The 21,289-nt window shown below is 38.3% G+C and overlaps 1 protein-coding gene across 1 annotated transcript in view; it reads right to left on the reverse strand.

The window, feature by feature from the left end:
- Positions 1 to 217: 217 nt before the first annotated feature.
- AHRR (aryl hydrocarbon receptor repressor) overlaps positions 218 to 21,289 on the reverse strand; it is an 84,158-nt gene continuing 63,086 nt past the window's right edge. The window contains exons 5-11 of the mRNA XM_058832593.1: positions 11,285 to 11,374; positions 9,871 to 10,000; positions 8,279 to 8,412; positions 6,766 to 6,965; positions 4,960 to 5,078; positions 3,853 to 3,994; positions 218 to 1,337 (exon numbers count right to left, since the gene is read on the reverse strand). Of these exons, the coding sequence (XP_058688576.1) occupies positions 218 to 1,337; positions 3,853 to 3,994; positions 4,960 to 5,078; positions 6,766 to 6,965; positions 8,279 to 8,412; positions 9,871 to 10,000; positions 11,285 to 11,374 (1,935 nt within the window). The remainder of the gene's footprint in view (positions 1,338 to 3,852; positions 3,995 to 4,959; positions 5,079 to 6,765; positions 6,966 to 8,278; positions 8,413 to 9,870; positions 10,001 to 11,284; positions 11,375 to 21,289) is intronic.

The raw sequence follows: 21,289 nt of genomic DNA on the forward strand, positions 1-21,289 counted from the left end.
AGAAGGGCAGTAGCGGGGGGTAGGATGTGTGTACCTGTGTCTGTTTCTTTTCACACACAGGTGCGCGCGCACACACACACACACACACAAACACACACACAGACACACTCAAAATCTTTACACTGGCTTTTGATTTTAGCAAGTCATTTAACTCAGCTGGAAGAGAATCTACAACTTCTTGCTTTTAACATTATAAATATTTCAAAAGTTATAAAATCTATTGCAAAAATGTACATTCAGTGGTTTTACGAGGCACAGGACCTGCTAATGTATTTTCAGGGAAGCTCGCATGTACTGTGTTCTGTCCACTGTTGGACAATGGTGGAGAATCAAGGGGTTCACGCTTGATTGCTTGAACCAAGCAGGGATTTTTAAATTCACATGGCATTTTGAACCCCTCATTAACCTGCTCTTTCTCCTCCCCTGGGCTGGGGCTGTAGAAGTGGCTGTAGCAAGCTGTGTGTGGCAGGTCAGGCATGTTTTCCAAACACACGGAGGAGTTCTGAGGGCAAAATGGGGCCACCTCCTTGTTCCGTGAACCCTTGCAAGCTCTGTTCAAGTTCAGGTTGTTGGGATGGTTTGCTATGATGCATTGCCAATTATGGGGTGTATAAAGGCAGTGCCTTGACTTCTGGCAGGGCAAGGCTGGCTCGCAGAGGTCCGGTTCTGTTTTGAGGTGCATTCTGTTGGGATAGCTGGACACCTGCTTTCTCACCGAGCCGCTCTCATCCAGCCAGGCTCGGCTCTGCGAAAGCAGGTAGTTATCGGCAATGTTTTCAGAATCAGAGTCGTATTCTGTTTTGATAGGCATCTCCAAAGGAATGGCTGTGTCATAGAGAGGCTCTGAAGATATTAGTGGTCTCTGCAGCTTCAGATGGTCTGTTGCATAGTTCTCTGCACAGCGCTGTTGGAGCCCAGAGTAAGACTGGCCATTTTCTGCGCTCCCCCAGTGGGAAGGACAAGTTGATGCCAAATTTAAGAAATTTTGGTCTCTGTTGTAGAATGATCCAGCTCTCCTGTTTGGGCACGTGTTCAGTCTCTGGCTCACAGAACAAGAACTTGAGTTTCTTGAAGTCCAGCTACTGTTTGTGGTGCAGTTGTTTTGAATGCCTAAAACTGATGTGTTGGAACTGAGAGGTTCCTCTTGCATAAAACACTCACCATTAGTATGAGGCTCAAACTTCACTTTTACATTATCTTGTTCATTCTTCACTGCTGCCCAGTTAAGATGCTTCCACTGGCCCAGAGTTTCAATGGCACTGTTATAGGAAAGCCCCTCCAGATTTCCTTTCAAACTGGCAAAACCATTTAGTATCTTCAGCTGTTCATCTTCTTCCCTTTCAAGAACAGCAGAAAAAAGAAGTCAGTCAATCAGAGGTTTCTAAATGCTTGTTTTCTGGGATACAGAGTGGCTCAACATGCATTACAAGTCATACATTGTCCTCAATATGGGACTCTCGCACTCCTATGCACATAATCTTTGCATTTGCTTGAGAGAGCAAAAGAGTGTCCCTGCGTTTGGGTGTCAATGTGTGTGCACAGCTAACTTGCTGAGGCATTGCTTCATTTGAATTCTGTCATGCATTGCTCTTCCATTTCAGGTACACAGTTCAATAAAGACCTAAATATTGTAATACAATACAGTAATTCACTTACACTTTTGTTCTTCCCTTAAAATGTATCTAAATCTTTGTGTGTAGAAAATTCTATAGATAATATACTAGTATCTTTAATGAGATATATTTTGTTAGCAAGGAGTTATTTGGACACATAAGAGCTTTCTGATCAGAATGACTTGAGGGAGAACTGTGGGGGCCTTATATTTCAAGAACACAGCTGAGAGGAAATAAAATGCCCAAATTAAATAACCAAATAGTCACAGATGTTCAAATTTGGTGTAGGTTTGTTCTGTATGTCTAACTTAATTTATGTTGCCTTTTGTTTTCTAAGATGGCCAGTGAATTAATTTTCCATTACCTCCAGCTGAAGTACTCAACATTAAAGAAGAACACTGGCAGAGAGTGTTGCCTGAGCACTTCCATGCCCAAAGCAGATGTTTTCAGAACTGGGGTCCAAATCCAGAGATTTAGGTCTTGAATCCACTAATGTGCTGATTCCCAACTCTGCGGGGTCAAAGGGCTATGAAACCACCTCATCCTTCTCCAAACAAGAAGCAGACACCTCAATAGGGAACTGCATATGAGAACCTGAAGAGCTAATAAGTGGTTTAGAAGGCTTTTTCTTAGTTCACAACAGAACTTTTTCCTTGGGTATTGAATCCATGTGCAAGAAAAGGATTTTCCAGTAGAGGGAGCCCATGTTGTTACAAAGAGACTATCACACTGTAAAAATGTACACCGTGAGAGAAGAATATTTTCTCTCCTTTTTTTCTTTACAAGGCATTAAATATCTTCAGTCCACTGCTAAATATTCTTATTATTAATAGTATTAAGATGCAAATGGTCTGATACAAGCTTGCTGCAGAACATGCTTCTCAGAAAATGGTCAAATTGGGAAGCACAGGACTGGACAAAAAGCAATAGCCAAAACAAGTTAAACCTCCAAATGAAGAATTTTACAGTGAAATAGTATCCAGTGAAAATTCTGCAAAAGAATCTATGTTTCCTGGAAGACAGAATACATTTTAACAACAACAAAAACAACAAAAACTTGTAGCAAATATAACATATTGCAGACTAAGACAGAACTGAATATAATCACCAAGGCCAATTTCTGTAATACTTCAGTCTGTGGGAACTATCAAACATGAATGAAGGGTTTTAATCACTCAGAAAGCAAAAATGTAACCAAATAAACATGCTTAATTGTGCAAAAGCAATTTGGAAGCAGATAAACTAATGAAAGAAAAAGCTCCTTTTAACTTGCTTCTTAATAGAAATTCATTCCTTGACACAAGATGATGTTTGTGCCATCCCAGTAAAGGTAAAAAGTTCCAGCATCCTCAGGTGGGAGCTCCCCTGCTATTCATGTGGATCTTGGGTGATACACAGCCCACAAGGAATATCTACTCTAGAGGTGCAAAGACTATTTCAGTTATATCTTCCACCTGCAAGGCATTCAAAAGGAAAACTTCTGGGATAACAGCCACATTTTTAGTACTGGGCCAGATGGTGGCTATGTAAAACTCTTGGCCTCTGCTCACTGAGTCGACTCTCTTCCCTCAGACCAGCTTGAAGAGATACTTCAACAAGGCCCACAGGAACTGGAACAGACAGTCCCATGGGGGATGGATGAAAAGCCCATTTGGGACGAAAGGGTAAAATTCATCCAAGAAGTCCTCTCTGAATGCAAATCTGTGAGAATAGTTTACATGCCATGACTGAGCCTACAAGCAATTAGATGTATCTACCTACAAACATACAATGAATATGGGTACCCTTTAGATTTTGTTGCACATGTACAACTAAAAACATGAGCTCAACTGTCTTACATGAAGGGAAAAAAAAAGGCTTAACATAGTCAAATGCTGATAAGCAGAAAAACTAGGGCACTAGATTTTCAGCTGCAATGTAAAACAAAACCCAAAATATATTTTTTTGTGCAAGAAAGTAAAATATTAATGATCAAGTATTTTCATTCTGTGTTAGTGTATATGTATACTCAACTTCAGAAGACAAAAAGGCTGGAGACAAAAAATAAATATTGTTTAGGACTGCAACAGCCATTTCATATGTTCCAAAACAGAAATAGATTACCGTATCATAAGTAAACTAATTTTTTCTCATTCAGCTCTTCTCTTAGATCACTACAGCCCTTTGAAAGATTTAATACAAAAAGAATACATTATTTTTTCCTATTTTTTTTCTTTTTGGTACTGGAAAATATACTTACTTTAACATTTGCTGTTGGGCAAGGACATATTCTGAACAACCACTTCGATACAGAAGTTGAGTGTTAGCTTGAACCCAGACCCAGTGATCTTCATTTGTTTGTACTTTGACTAGAGAAATGCCATTTTCTCCATTATTCTTCACTATATAATTTAAAAGAAAATAGACGTTAATACAAGCAGTACTAATTTTCTGTTACCTGAACTCTGAATGTTCACAGATTTCTTTGTTGCCCTAGAAGCACCAGCATAGGAAAGTAAAAGCTAAAATATGTCACAAAATTAAGCAAATTACATCTTAAAACTAAAATTTGGGAGGCCTGGTAAGGCACTTAAACTGAAACCAAGGATTTTTCAGTATTACTCATTCCTTCTAATATTTTCCTCTCAATAGTAGTAGTACTAAACCCACAAAAAACTGCTCATGAAAAACTGAGCTATAAGAGAGGAATGATTTTAAAGACATTAAAGATTTCCATCAGATATGACAGAAGGAGAGTACAAGTCCTCAAGTACAAGTACTCAAGAAGAAGTTGCCCAGTGGGATAAACTTACCATCAAAATTGTATCCATTGTAAAATCTGAAATAGAACCTAGACTCTCATAATTTTTCCACAGCCAAACAGTGGAAAATCATGAGTCAAAGCTGTGGGCACATCATGAGTTTTGAAGACAATGCATTCTAATTTTCCTCTGTTTTCTAATCTTTGGGGAAAACTAACATTTGTAACATATCATCCAGTTTTCCTCAAAGAGAGATAGATATTGTTATTAATTATTAATATTTTCACATAAACTTATTAAATTCAGTGCTGCCACTTTTAGGCAAGCATATGTTGAGTATTCTTTTACTACCATTTATTTACTACTTACTATTTACCATGATTGTTTGTTTCTCTGTAAAATTTTTGCCCACTCTGAAATCACAGACTGATTCAGAATTATCTTTTGAGGTGGACAATTTTTTTGTATTTTTTAAAAGAAGAGCTGTTAAGGAGAAGAAAAAGAAAGAGCACTGGGGCCAAAACCTGAATAACCTCTCAGGAGAAAATAAAATACAAGATTCTTTTATTACAAACTGTATATAATCTAGAAGTATTTAGCAGTACCTTTGATTTGGTTTTCAGCAATCTGTAATGCATTACTGAAGGCAGCACCTTCATGGTGATTGTTTCTTCCATATAATTCTGTTGCTTCACAAAATCCTGAACTGCCTTTTAAACTGGAGCTGCAGAGGGCAGAAAATGTGTAAAACTCCTTGTCAGTGAATGACAGCACAGTAGAATCACAAACTCTAAAAGATATGATCTTCAAGCTGGTGACTGTTAGCAAAGGCGTTCGGTTTAAATATGTAACTAGCGCTAAATAATTATCTTTTCCCTGCATCATTTCCTTGCTCCAACTAGTATGTGACTGGAGTTCTGTATTCAATTAAGAGGAATAGCTATGTTTAGGAATATTTGTGCTCATGATTTACTATATCTGGAAAAAGAAATTTCATCTGGAATTGAAACAAATGCTGTGTATATTCTGCTCTTCCTATTCAAGTTACGTTTGAGGTACATACGTCACAGTGACCAGCAATGCATTTAAGAGCTAGCATGACTTCAATTTGCAATAAACAACATACGATTTGAATGTATTTCTTCCAATCTTTAGTTGAAAATGCTTGAATCACAGCTTCAAAAGGATGAATTTCTGTAACATATGCTTCCCTGCATTAAGACCATCCAAAAAAAAAAAAAAAAGACTATGTAAGTCTGCCCACCATCCTGGGCTCCCACGCTTCAGGCCTGAACCAAAGGAAACACGGAAGATAAACGGTTGCTTCATTCTGGACAAGTCCTTGGCCACTGTCTAGTCAGGTAGTAAAGCATCTCTATTAGGAGCTCAATTCTGATCATCGGTTAATTTCAGCTGGGCCACTGGAAATTCTAGCAAGTAGAACTGAGTTTCCAACTCTCTTCCAAAGGCCTGCATAGTCCATTATATCGGACTTCCAGCAGTTTAGTTCTTCTCAAAAGGATGTATGTGCTAGAACCACATTAAACATCTGGACAGTGAATCCACCCATACACAAGCATAGTCTAATTAAAAGACAAATTATGATACTGTCACTCATACTGACAAGCATTTTCCTTCATAGCACTAGAACTCATTTCTGTAAGGTTATATTTAAGCAAATAAGGGAAAATATGATCCTAGCCCCAAACATCAATGAATTCTGCCATATAAGAGTAACAAAAATAGGTGTTAAGAAGGAGATGAGTCTGAACACAATCTGTCCTGATCTTCTGTGATTGCTACCAAATGATCACCCCCAAGCCATTTAGCGCAATTGTAAACTTAAGTGTTCATAAAACTGCTGTTGAAAGATAAATGCGTACACCAAGTACAACTCATTAGACTCTTTGTGAACAGCCCCTCCACACACACACACACACACACACACACACATTGAGCTTTCTGAAGTTTTCCTTTTCCTTTGCTAGCTACCAAAATACCAAAGTGGAAATAAATGTTCAGCAGAAGATACTGAAATTAGAAAACTCGCAGTAAAAACACTTCTTCTCTTCCACTTTTACAGACAGTAGACTGGCTTACTGCATTGGTAACTTCTGAAGGTTAGAAAGATATCCTAATGTTCATTTCTAATATAAAATTTTATACATTGAAATATAATACTTAACGTGTATTATGTATAAAGTTCAATATATTGCATTATCTTGCATTCTATTATGTTATATTATAGTAATTGTATTATATTTATTTTGTATTCAATAGTTAAATCCAGATGAATTGTCACTTTTCTAAGACTGAGTTTTAAAACAGAGATATTTGGCATAATTTGTGGTTTTTACATGCTTAATAGCTCATAATCTTCACTAAATGCCAAAAGACTAATTTGTAAATACTTTGTGTTCGCTGCTGCTGCATCATCAGCTTTGTGTTTTGCTTTCACAAGCAGGCTTTTCATCTTCATCTCTGTCACAGAAGGGAGCAGAAGTGGTACCACTATGCAGAATAAGGACAGCTGAGGTGGCAATACTGTTCCTGATGAGGACTTCTTTCTTTGTCCAAAGAGGAACTTTAGTTTGCCTTGGAACTGCATTGTCTGGTATAAAAAAAAGAAACAAAAAAAACAACAAAACACCAACAACTTAAGCATTTAGTGTATAAACATTTAAAATTCTAATACAATCTATGGACTCTGTTATTTAACACCAAACCCAGTTTTGAATCAGAAATTAAAACTAGGAATTTCATTTTCTTCATATAATTTGAACCATGCCATTTCAAAGACAGGGTGGGTGGAGGTACTATCAACAGTAAGATGAGAGTTTTGAGGCTGGTTGAGGTTATTTTCTCTCTTGTGTAACTCAGAAGCAGGAGTTCTGTGTTACATTCTGTTCACCAAAGCAAGCTGTGCACAGGGGAGCAAACAGGTGTTTCCTCTGTACCCCCACTGAAGCTGGAACCATTATTTTTTCCATGCTCTGTTCCATCCAGCAAGATGGTTTCCTAGTTTCTTTCCTCTTACTCTGCACTTTCTCTGGAAAGTATACGGACTGGCACAACCCAAAGACTGTGAAGACAAGTGCTGAGGGAAAAGATGGGCCCAAGATAGCTGGGTACAGAGTGCATAGCTTGGAATGAGCCATCCATCCCTGCCTCAAATCTCTGTAGTCAGAAGGCAGGGATCAAGTTAACAGCAAGCTGCTGCCTCTCAGTGAAAAAATTAACTACCAAAAGATGCCCAATGAAAAGTCAGCCCATTTGAGCTAGGCATTTTCCAGAGCTACAAGATTAAAGCAGGGATGCAGAAATGATGGCTGTTAAGACCCATAGCCTTCCAGCAAATGAACATCTGAGACAGATCTTGCATTTCCCAGTCTCATGCTGATCATTTCATTTTCTTTGCACGTGCTGGAGTTTTCCCTAAGTAGAAACAGCATTGGTCTTTACTAAGGAAAGGGTAAAGAAGTGATTTCTAGAAATGAGCCACTCCTAGTACGGAGCATGCAAGAGACTTTCCAATTCTGGGTTTTATTATTAAAGAATTCTTTACAAAAGAAAAAAAAAAATTATCCTTATTTTTCCTTCTTCTTAAAGCAAATACTTTGGGCTTAAACGTTAATTGTTGAAATTCAGACTCGCCACCCTTGTGCTTTGCCCAGTACAAATTGAGGACAGATATTGTCGAAAAGAGCCTAAGACATAAAAATTTTTTAAATCTTTCCGTTTCAGATATTACAACCTTTTTTTCTCCCATCACTCTTTACACATATTAATAATTATCTTTCGGTGTTTCTTTTTAATACACAGCAAAAGAAAAGTGTATCCTGTCCATGGATTTCCACAATATTTACATTGAAGAATTTTTCATATGTGTCACACCTACAGTCATCTAAGCAAAGTTGTACTTACAAGGAATCCAGAAGTACTGTCCAACAAGCAGCGAACTCGACAGATGAAACAGCGAGTTAGAAAGGAAGAATAATCTGTTGTCATGCTGTCATTCTCTTGTGCTTTGAACAATTTACTGAGAATATATTCTTCTCCTAGGAACAACAGTGGAAGCAACATATATCAGATCACACTAAGAAATAATGAAAATGTTCTGCAGCCAGTTGAGGAAGCTGTTACGGAAATTGCTAAAAATTGCTTTATGGATGGGCGAATATTCAATGGTGTCATGTATGGATACATCTGCACGTGCTCTACCAAAAGTAAAATAAAAGCTCTACAATGGCATTTGGGTGAGTTTCTTCAGAAACTTGGACTTTATTTCCTGAGTTTTTGTGATTTTTTATGATGCAAAACAGGGTAACAGATGTTGCTGGGTTTGAGATCAGAGATCACAGAAAATGCATTAGACAGGAGAACAAAATAAGGAAAAATGCTAATCCTAGGGAAAAAAAAAAAAACCCAGAACAAAAAAATGGACAGTAGATGATTAGCTAAAGTTCAGCTGTTGCATCTCCTTGATTTTTTTGTATAAGTGCACAGTTTTTGAAATATTTCCCAAAGGACACAAGTATTTTTGCAAAACTATGAACTCAAGACCTGAAATTCTCCACAATATACTTTAGGACAAAAAATCCAAATATTTCTGAATTTCATAGTTTGAAATATTAGTGCACGTTGTTTTGCTTGTTTCCTGCATACTTCCTACAAAATCTTGCAAAGCTCCTCAGATATTTATAAGATTCTTGTAAAACAGAAAATGTTTTATAGGAGATACAAGAAATTCCACCAAAGTTTCATGACTATGTTCCTGAGGACTTTGCAGAGGTTGCTGAAGGATTTCTTGCAAGCTTCTCCCCGCTCATCCAGTGACTATACTTCCTAATTTATTTCCTCGGTTGCTACCTCACCTTCTGGTGAAATGTATACATTTTGCTGGGATCGGTAATTCTTTACAAGGTTAACAATCTCAACCTGATTGTTCTGAAGGTGTGATTTCAGCTTAATACCTCATGTAGGAGAAACCTTGAGCGCAGGCATCCAACTCCCAGCCTAAAGAAGCACAGCCTCAGAGGAAAAAGTGCATTGCTAAACCTACTTGATCTTCAGAAGGCTCCTGTCTACATCATTTTGCATGGGAAAACAAATGGCAGAAAGTGATGCTGCCACGGTGGTTCTGTACAGAAACCTTTTGCATCAGTGAGAGGACTATTGATGTCCTGATCTGTTGCCAACAAAAGTTTAGCAGTATGAAGAACTGATGCTGCTCATTCTGAGTGTGTAAGAATACATATAGGCACATCAGAGAAAAGTAAAGGAAACAACTTTGCAGCACCAGTGGCACACCCTAACTTATAAATACCCAGGATCAGGAAGAAATATAATCTCTTTATTTATGTCTCATAAAAATAAATAAATAAAAATAAATGGCCACTATGCATCTTTTCAGTGAAGAATTGACTTGACATAGTACCTGACACAGGCATAGGTGGAGTGCAATTCTACCTCTGTACAGTGATGCCTATGTTTCCAATCAACATACACAATCCCACCTGTTTCTGACTGTAGTTGCTGTCCAGACAACATCTGGGGAGGATTCATGGCCCAGTGCAGTTGTCTACAAAAATCCTGGCGGTCATCCACATGAATGTAATCATATATGTTTTGGTGCATTACATCAGTCTGAAATAATTACAACAAGGAATGGTTAATTACTGACTGTAGGGGGGCAGCCACTTATCTTTAGATTGAAACTTTGCTTAAAATTCTGGCAGGTGTAGGACACCTTCAGAGCAGTTTGACTGAGGAAAGTTGTTTTAGAGGCCCCTACTTCTCAACATCTGCTTTTTCCCTTCACATCTTAAGATGATCCTTTCTGTTCTGAACTCTTTTGTACATATGCAAATATGCGTAATAGAAATCCAACTGGAAAGTGATGACTAGTGGCATCCCCCAGGGATTTATGCTGGGACAAACCGTCTTTAATTTCTTGACTAAGGAATCCCGGGAGAGAATGCACGCTCAGCAGGTTTGCAGAGGGTACCGGCTGGGGAGGGCAAGGCAGCTCCTTGGTGGGCTGTAAAAACAGGCTGACAGGAACCTCAGGAAATCCATCAAAGGCAAATTTCTCTCTTATTTTTGGGTACCCCATGAAAAGAAAGAGATTAGCATATCAAAATGAGCCCAGGAGAGTGCTACCAAGACCCTTAAGAGGGCTGGAGCACATCCAGGAGAGAAGGACAGGGTTCGGCCTTCAGAAGGGAAAACAACATACTGCTGTCTACATCAACTAAATGAGCAGGGAAAGAGAAGACAAAGCCTGACTCTTCTCAAAAGAATGAAGTGAGAGGGCAAGAAGCAACAGACACAAGTAGCAACATGGGAACCTAGGACTTAAAAATAAGCAGAAAAATAATTACAGTCGTGGTGGCTAAACACTGGAATACATCTTCCAGAGCGGTCATAGAAACTCAAAGCTTGATCAGTCCTGCATCAACCTACTCTAGGTTTGATGTGCTCTGAGCAGGAGGTTGGACAAGATGACCTCCAGAGGTCCTTCCAAACTGTGTCATTCTGTGACTTTAGAGTATATTTATTACACACAGAGAATCAGCCTACAAAAGCATCTTATACTGAAATTGAAAAGAAACTTCTAGCTAAATCTTAGTTTCATAACTGATCATGTTTCTGCTAACGAAAGCTTTATAAAAGGAAATTGCAAGAAATAAATCTTCACCTGTAGGATTTACAGAAGAACCATTAGTCTGAGATGGCATAGTAAAATAACCTAATTTCAGTAAGTGCATGTCTAATCAGCAGTAGAAGGATAAGGTGGATAAGGTAGCAACAGTGCTGCATTTAAAAATAATAGCAGAAGTTATAACATTGACTATATATATAGACAAGAAAGTCAAGTCAATACAATGTCTGTGATTGAGTATTCTAAATATTTCTCAATATATTTACCTGATGAAACCCTAGATAGTCCACAATTGTTGATGATGCATAGAATATCATTCCATCTGCACTCACCACCAAGGCAAAACCATTCAGTGACTGAAAAAGGAAAATAAAATCCTTTAAAAGGTAATCAGAAGATAAAGAATCAAATTAGTATATGCAATAATTTTAAGAATATCCTAGGAATGAAAAAACTCACTCTGCAAAAAGTTGGACACTAAATTCTTTCCTACCATGAAAAACGAGTCACAACCTGGAACATGCTTTCTTTCTTTTCTAAAACAGTTAAGATAGTTAATTACAGTATATTAACATTACATATTACATTAGTAGTTTATTGTCTGCTTAATTGTCTGCATAATTATGTTTGCTCATTAATTCATAGAATTAAAAATTTAATAGCACATGTCAACTACTTTGTTTTTCCTTTTAATTTAAAACTGCACATTCCATAATAATTGCTTTGAATACATAGGCATTAAGACATATAATAATATCCAAAAGGAAAATGAAATACATGTGCTGTTGTAACTATGACTTTAAAACTGGATGTGAATTTTTTTGGATGGCTTTTTTCTTAAGCTGCTAAAGAAATACATACATAGCATAATTGCATAAATGCAATGAATATAAAAAGTAGGCAATGAATACCTCACTGGTATAAAACAATGCCCAATCTAGAAAAGAGCTAAATTAATTCTTACTCACTTGGTGGTGCAAGGAAAGCAGGATGGAAAAATGAGGATTAAATTAAATACATGATGCAAACATTAAGATCATGCTGCATGAGGACTGACTAATTTTCCTCTCTTCCCTCGATAAAGGTTTGGTAACATATCTTTACTCCAAGGCAGTCTAGATCCTTTCATGTGGTGGCTTTGAGGTCTTTGAGATTACAGTTCAAATAGCTGTTGCTGAAATACTGGTATATTACTATTATCCTTGCTTCACTTAACTTTCAATTTACTGATGTGCCTATTAATCCTGAGTTAATCCTGAAACACAGTGAGGACAGATTTTCAATTTCTCAGTAACCAGATACACTGACATATTTTTGTGAGTTTGGTTCTCTTTTTGGTTCCTAAATAAGGACCAGATTTCCAAGACTGCTTGAAAGCTGTTCCCGCTGTGACAATGGTGGGCACAATTTCAAGAGTTCAGTGCACAATAGACTGACCTCCTCAGAAGGTTTGACTCCCATCATAAATGTAGAGCACCTTTGGAAACGTGGCCCTGTGGGACCACACTTGGCCAGAGGCTCTGTGCCTTGAAGAACCTGTGAAACAATGACTTGATAAAAGTAGTGGAGAGCCTTCAATGGCTGTAGCAGCAGGTGATTCAATCAGGTCAACACTAACCATCAGTCAATGCTAAGAACAGTCAATGGCAAAGCTTGTTTTACTCCATGTCAACTCCATAGGTACAAATCCTTTGCAGAGTAAGAGTGATCTCTGCCTAGTGCTTGTGTACTAGTTATTCTTGTCAACTCTTCAAGCACAAGGACTTGTTCAACTGGTGCTATTTCCTGCTCTAAAAAATGCCCAAATTTGTCCCAGCAGCTCACCAACCAGAAGCTGGTATGTCAAGATTTCTGCACCTTCTCATCTGCGCCTCTCACTGCACTGAGGGGAACCTCTGTGGATGGGATCTGTCATGTACATTTCCAACGTCAAATGGAAACAAGAACATTTTTGGCAACTTGTCTCTTTGGACATTGTCGTCTTCACAACAATGAAACCATCAGTCATGTGATGTTAGGAATTTTATTACATTTCGAACATCTGGCAGGCCTTTTACTTTGTATAGACTAAAATTTTCCATAAAGATAACTGTAGGACACTTAAGGGAGCTCCTTTGTGTCTGTGGCTCGTACCATACATATTCTGAAAGACCTCGAGTCCTGCCTGTGGAACTGGACCAGGTAGAAGTTAAGAACATTTGAAAAATTAAAGAAATGTGCTTAATTTTAAGAAGTTCTTAAGCTATGCAAACTAATACACCAAGCCCTACCTGGAAAAGCTTAAACAATGACCACAAGATCTGAATATTACCAAAGAATCCTACACACTAACATGCTGAGCATCCTTAAAATGTACTCTCCATTGTCCTGCAGGCAAGCTGGAGTTTTTCAGACCCTGTAGGAATATCTGCCTTTGTCAAAGATTGCTTCTATGGATCAAGAGATAAATTAATATATTCAAAAAATAAGTCTTCTTCAACATATTGGTACATACTCTTTAGGCTTAGACACATACATAAGAGATCAGTCTCTACCCTTAAAATGTAAGACAGTGGAAAACAGAAAGATTCTCGTTACACTTTTTTTTTTTTTTTCACAAGGCTAGAGTCAGACTGGACTAGGTGCAGCAGCTTCTAAAAACTGGAAAGGGAAAAGGGACCATGTGTATTTCCAAGGGTTTAGATCAGTGTACTGGCAACTATATCTGTGAGGTTGGAGGAGGTATTAAGAAAGAAGTGGGAGGGAGGGAGGGAGGGAGGGAGGGAGGGAGGGAGGGAGGGAGGGAGGGAGGGAGGGAGGGAGGGAGGGAGGGAGGGAGGGAGGGAGGGAGGGAGGGAGGGAGGGAAGAAGTGGAGGAAAAGTTCAAGGAGCCATGTGTTTAGGTTAAACCAGACACAAGTGTGGATTTGAAGCATGTATGTAAATGGGGATATTTCCAAACTCTCCCTGCTTTGTTTTTGGTTTGTTCTCAAAATGCTGGTGTCTTCACCTGAGGTTATATCTCTTAAATAAACACCCCCTGATTTTCACCACCCCAACTGCAGACATCAGATGCTTTGCCCTGCAAGCAGGGAAAGCAAAACCCACTTTGGTGCAAAAACAACTTTTATGGAGCCACATGACTCGGCTGACGATTAACACAAATTCCATGTCTCTAAATTCATTTTAGCTGAGAAACCTGCTGCTTCAGACACATTAAAAAAAGACAAGCTGGATAGCAAGTAAAACTTCATACCAGCGAGTCTCATCCATGCCTGCAAATTCTTCTGCTTTCTCCATATTACCCTAAACTGTACTTCAGTGGGAAAACAGACATCTGTAGCACAGAAGGCTCCCAACAGAGTCAGAGTTGGGCTGGGATTTATACTTTTCTTATCTTCTTACCGCAAGTGGGGACAAAGAGGAGGGTGTTACCATGATTTCCCCAAGTGGGTAATGGTGATTGCACATCAGTAGGGAAATACCTTTTCCAACCTCTCAGATAAATCTCTCAGGTACCAAATACAACTCCATACTGAAATCTTTTACAGTAAGACTGAATAGAGATTTTTCCATTTTTCTGGCCAGTAGCCTAGTGACTTGTTAGACTGAGTAGGAAAGACGCCTTCAGTCCATGAGAATGAGTGAAAACTGTTCCCAGCTTTTTTGTTCTAAGTTACCATGTCTCACATTAAACTGCACAACAAAGTATATGGCTCCACTTATGATTTTTATACATTCTTAGTTATTAAAATAAAATTCCTGGCAATAGCTTTCTGTCATTGTCAGTGAGCAGGAGGCTGCACAGGTGTGCTGTGTCACAACCACAGCAGCCATGTGCCTGGGTAATGGATAACCTGGGGAGATGAAACAGGAAAGAGGATGTGGACCAAGGAATTCGCACTCCCTAATGAAAGCACATGTTCGCCCTGAACACTGAGGGGATGGCACAGAGAAGTAAAGGCAGCTCTCCTCATTTCACTTTAATCCTCCCTGCAGAGATAATAGAAAGCCTAAATGGAGCTCTGGTATTTAGAGGGGGAAATACTCAAACTCCACAACTCAATGGTGGTGTTATTCATTTTGTGTACAGTAAGTGTCTTTCAATCAGTAAAGTCCACTTGCATCCTAAAATTTTTTGCAGTATTGCATATTCTTACACATGCACAGAGGGTCACATGCACACATAGAAACAAACACACAAAAGTACTAGTATGGACCTTAAAACTTTTACAGCAAAAAACAACTAACTTCAAATCTGAAAAAAATACATGGTTTTAAACTGCCATTTGTTAAACCATATGGATTCAATGACAGATGGAATTTCTAATCCAGGATAATAGCTGAAACATGTGAGACAGACTTAAGTATGTATTGTGAACATTTGTTTGTTTGTATTTGGCTTTTTAAAAACACTTACATGAGTTTTCTACATTGTACTTAAAAAATGAAATCATGTGGGACTTTTTTCCCAAAATGAAAAAAAAAAAGAGAACTTGGCACCAGATAGGGGCCTGTGTTCTTTTGAAAAAACATGTACATCCAATTATGTACTCACGAAAAGCTGCACCTGCTACTGAAACAAAAAAACAATTAATCTGTCAGTTCAAAGAAAGTATGATATTATTCTGGTGCCCACAGTAGCTGTGAGATGAAAGTTATCAGTTCCTTCCATTAAGAAGTTTTTGAAACTTTATTAGTCAGGAGATTCTCTTTGGAAATGAAGGCAAATATTTTGAGGAAGATAGGACTTCCTTTGGCAAGATCCTTTATATATCCTGATTTTTTTTTTCCTCATAGCAGAAAATCAGCCAGAAAATACTTCAAAGATATTTTGGTCAAGGTCATGGCATAGTAAAAATAAGGAGGAGGGAAAAAAAAAAAGAGAGAGAGAACAAGTTCCAATGCACATTTCTCTTATTACTATTCCTTGAAATAAAGGAAAATTCACTAGCATTAGGTCTCCAGAGACCATGTTACTATGGCTACTAAAGTACAACAGTCAAGGCCTGCAGCCATGCCTCGCTTTGAACAGATTTTTGAGTCACGCAACTTGGGTACTGAATTTCCAGGGTCAATTGGCTCACAGTCTTTCTGGAACAGTTTCACTTAATAGTGGATCACTGGGTTTTGCATCCTATGTGGGATGGGGCCATTTTCTGGTGATCTAAATAGGCAGCTATTTAAAATCTCTGGAAATGATATACTTGTTCATGTCTTATGAATATTAGAAGGAAAATGCAGATAGTTAATTGTGTCTTCTGTCTTAAACTACATTGTTTAACAAATCAGTGTTTTCAAGACTTACAGTTGCCCTTCTCAAAAATCCCTCTGAATCCCTGAGGTTCTCTTTATAAGCTAAAAAAAAAAAAAAAAAAAAAAAAGACTATTCAGAAATACCATATCTGGTGACATCAAAATATGGCCTTTGCTCAACAAGTATAGTATCTCTCATCCCTCTGGACTCTTATATATTTCTCTGGTATCTACAAAGCAAACTCAAAAGGAATATTTCTGTGAGTAAGCACTATTTCATGCAAAGGAGAGTGGCAGAATTTTTTTTTTAGCATTCAGTTCTGATCAAGGGATTGCGTGTGCAGATTAAATTTCAGGCAAAAGAAACAAAACAGAAGACAAATTTCCATCATTTGAGCCAGGGAAGGAAGTACTAGCTGAAGTCTACAGACATGGAGTTACATGGGAAGCCTTTTGGAGAGAAAGTGCTCAATCTGATAATCTTGTTTTCACAGACAGCAGAAATGTTTAATTTCAAATACAAAGAAATATGTATATATGGCCATTATATATATGCCCCTTTCACTCCTCCTGTCACCCCAGATAAAACAAAGTTCATATTCCTGCCCGTTCCTTCATATTCCTGACCTTGACCCTGGATATCACTTCAGGCTTCTTTCAGTATGGAAATTCAGCATCTAGTGCTGCACTACCAAGATCAACATTTTTAACAGTCATTCACAATGCCAGACAAATTGGAGCCTTGGCCCTCCCATTTACTGTCAGAGGGAACAGCTGGACCATCTGAAAGGCACAAATGATTGTGAATCATTCAGCTGGTAAAATTTCTCATATTCCATTTTTCAATATCCCCATCCCTTCCATGAAGGAATTAGGGAAACCTTGGAGATGCTTGTTTATATGCATGTCTTCAGTCTAACAAGGGAGCTGGAACACTGTGGCTCGTCAAGAGGCAGCAGTCAAAACCGGCCTCCTGGAAATCAGTTAGGAAAATGTAAGTCACTGGGCTCCGGTAATTGTGAGCTATAAACTTTCAAGAAAACATAGTAGTTCCCTGGAGGGTGAGATTGCAATGTGTGCACACATGTAAACACATTTTAAACCATGGTGATGTTTTTTATATGCTTGATATGTAATAAGTATTGGACACAACCAAGAACAACTTTGCCTTTGAAGTTGTTTTGAATGCACGATGCAAAATTGTAAATGCAGTTTCTCTTCCATTATACATTCCTTCCAAACTAAGCTTTTATAACAAAGCTTGCTTGGTCTGTGTCAAGTCCTTGGGATAGGGCCTCTCTTTGTTAACATATACGTGAATTGCTCGTCCCCAATGAACCTGGTGCCTCTAAACTAACTACTCTGCCCAAAATGGGGCTAGGAAACAAGGGCTGAAGCATCAGATGACTTTGTTTGTGTAGAAAGTTGATGTGGTGCTTACTAGAAGGAGGTGCATCCCCCTTAGATCCTGTTTTTTCCATGAGTACTAAGCACTGGAAAAGAGAGTACAAACCACACTTCCAGAGAGGACTAATAGCCTAAAGACAGGTTAGGGAAGATTTTGCTAATGCAAAAGTGAATTCATGGGTGACACTGAACACCTCAGTACAAATTTGTTATATGGTATGCTTGTTTAGAAAAAAATATTATTACCAAAAATGTCTCCTATTGATGACAATGTTTGGTGGATTTTTTCAGGTCTAGTAAAAATTTTTTTATTCTTTTCTTCGCATTACTGTTTAGTATTTCATATGGGAAGCAAGAATGTGAATGCTACCTGAGGTTAATGGATGGTATACAAGTAGTAAAGACTACTTAAAATAATATAAACAGGAATATTTGAATTATTAATTCTAAAATCACTGGGCAAGCACATTTTATTTATTAATACATAGATACAGGTATGATGTTTTCTGGATGGTTAGTGAGTATGTGGATGAGTAATATATCATTTACCTTGGCAATTATCATGAAAGAATACTAAATTACAACATAATCATTATATCTATTTCTTTAGCCTCCTCATTAATCATGATGTTGAATTTAAAATTGTGCTCTATTAGTAATGGAACCCTACTGTCAATGCTCTTTCACAAATACTATGCCCTGGACTACACTTGAAAATAGAAACTGTCTTTATATTGATTCATGCAGTTTCGCATTTCACTTCCTCAAAAGCAGATGTTATATTCACAGATGGAAGCAAAGCTGGGGCAATATCATATCTTCAGTGCAAGTTCAGCTCTTCATCCTTTCTGAATTCTGCAGCTGCTCTGAGCCTTTCAGTCTTCTCTTCAGCAATTTCAATATAGAAAATGCAAGCCTGATTAATTCCATTTGAGAAGACCCAAAATGAAGCATTAATTGCTCACTACTCTGCACTTGTAATAACAAATTTAGTTAGGTAGACTTTGAAATAACAAATGTAGTAAGATTAGGCATTATCTTTCACAGAAATAAGTCACTGAAGAGAGTCTCAAATAATATTTATCCAACATGTTGGACAATTAGACATATGTAAGTACCAAATGTCTGGATTTTTTTCCAGTGTTATTTACATGTAAGTGCATCAAGTCCTGAAGAGAGGAAGCCGTCATAATATTCCATCCACAGCTGACTTTTATTTGTACTTGCAAACTGTTAATGAGGATGAATGGTAGACATCTCTTTCTGTAAGGAATCAAAACCTAAAAGAGACAATGTTGAAGCCTATACACTGAAAACAGAATGTTATGTCCTAATTTCAGAGCACTCTTTTTCTGTGTATTTAGCACTATATATCACATTTTCTAACAGGAAACTATTTCAGGGGGTGGGGAGAAGAGCAAAACAATCTGTATTTCACATTCTGTTCAGTCTTTTAAACACTATAAAACACTATTTCAGGTCAGCAGAATTTTCATGGAGAGTGGCATCCCTGAAGTTGACTCTGCGAAGAGTTTTACTTTGTAGGTTATCATCTTATGCATGTTTTGTGTCCTGTAAGTATCCTATATCAAACACACCCTATCCCATTCTGACAGCAGGGGTGAATCCTGCTATAAAGGCATTGTGCTGACCCAGAGAGGCAGGCAATGCTTTCTCTAATTGAGATGTCAAGTGGATGACAGCGGATCATCTGGAAAGGGGTAAGGATAGAAAGTAAAAGACAACTCCTCTAACCAGCAGCAATGGCTGCAAATCTTAGGCTGCATTATAGACTAAATGAATCCTTCCCCAAGTCTCTTCTGCAAGCCCCTGCTTCAGTTTGAGCATTTAAGTTTTGTTTACTAAGGCAGACAAAAAGAGAAAGTGGAATGTATTCGATATTTCTGGTAAAATACGTAGGGGTTTTTTTTAAACCTCCAAAACAAAATCACTGCAAATTGGCAAAAGTTTTCAAGACTGGACACAGTGTAGTCTGGACCTGCTTTTTTGCTCATCACTTCATCTCATTGAGAAGATGGCAAGGCTGAGCTTTTCTGAATTGAGAATGAGGAATATACTAAAAGCAAGTGTTACCTGTGAATACAGTTTAGGCTGATCATTTATAATTTCACTTCAACCAGTTGAAGACAAGTTAAACAACGTAGGATTGCAATTATTTAAAGTGTATTTTTTGTTTCTTCTGTGTTTTGGGGTTTTTTTGCAATACACAACTATACCATCTTCAAAACGCTTCCTGAAAAGCAAATGCAAAAACTGGTATGAAGTGAACAGTGTGATACGAATGTCTCTGTTTCCTGAATGCAAGTAGCAGACTAAGTCCTGGTGCATCAGTATGATGCAGGGCTCAGATACCAAACCTATTGACTGGTGGAAATTGTTGTCAAGGATTAGCTCTGAAGTCAGTGAGAGGAAAGAAAACCTAACAGAGCTGAAACAGGAGAATATGTTTTGTTGAGGAGGAAGTTATGTGGCCACTGGACTGTCTCCAAGAGGCACCGAAATAGCCTGAGCAGAAACAGAGGAAGCGGCTGTGAAAAGTGAGCTCGGGTGGAGTTGGCTGTGATGAACAGTCTGGAGACAGCAACAGCGGCCTGAAATTCAGAGCTGCATCTGTGCCCAAAGTGTATTGATTCTTCACCATAACACTGTGGATGGACAGCTGCTCTGTTCACTGGTACAACCACAATTTCTCAGATAGCCCTCCCCGTATGACAGCAGCTTTGCCTGTATCCTGTCAAATGGAAGACACTTACCCTGATGATAGCACCAACCAGAGGATGGTAACTGTCTCTCCTCACCACACACCTGTGATGACTGCCCGCTCCTCCTGCTCTGTCACACTGAACATAGTTTTCCAATCCACTCCCAGCTTGCTCCCTCTCAATTATAATCCATAATTTTGTGTTGGAGAAGCTAAACACTAACTCTCATCAGCCCAACATGTCACAAAATCTGTAAAGAAGTACTTACTGGCATTTTCCCTTTTGCAAAAAGGCTCCACACAAGCCTCTACACAAGTACCTATTTTTCCTCTTCAGATCCCTCCATAAAACTCTTGCAAAAGTCCTGGCAAAAGTCAGGCTTCTCAAACACTGTGTGTGCTGGCAATTGTGGTTACCATTTTTCTCATTATTTCCACACAGTTTTGCCCATCAAAATCCATCTTCTATCACTTTTCTTTGTAGTTAAGCTGAAAATGTGAAGGGAGAGGACAGCATAATTTTGTTTTTCTCTGTCCCCTTGTCAAGTTGGATGGTGCCATCTCCTGTATTTCAGAAACCTCAGCACTATGGCAGCATCATGATTGTTGCAGTCGTAACAGTAGCACTAAGGACTGGAGGAGAGAGCAAATGGAATTTAGCGGTCACGGCTTTTCTATCCAGATTTCTTAGAGAAGAAGAAAAAAAAAAAAAAAGAAAGGAATAATCGAGAACATTAGTTATTTGTTTAAAGGGCAACAGAAAGGATGTTTTTTGCACAGAGCTGTGGCCATGCCAAATTTCAAGTCTGGATTTTAGAAATGTGCCTATTTGAAAAGAAAGGAAAAAAGGGACCAGGGCCTCTGAAGCGTTCCTTTGTGTTTTGCCTACGCCTGGCAAGAAAGAATT

Source organism: Poecile atricapillus, chromosome 2, assembly GCF_030490865.1.
Source record: "Poecile atricapillus isolate bPoeAtr1 chromosome 2, bPoeAtr1.hap1, whole genome shotgun sequence".
Lineage (NCBI taxonomy): Eukaryota > Metazoa > Chordata > Aves > Passeriformes > Paridae > Poecile > Poecile atricapillus.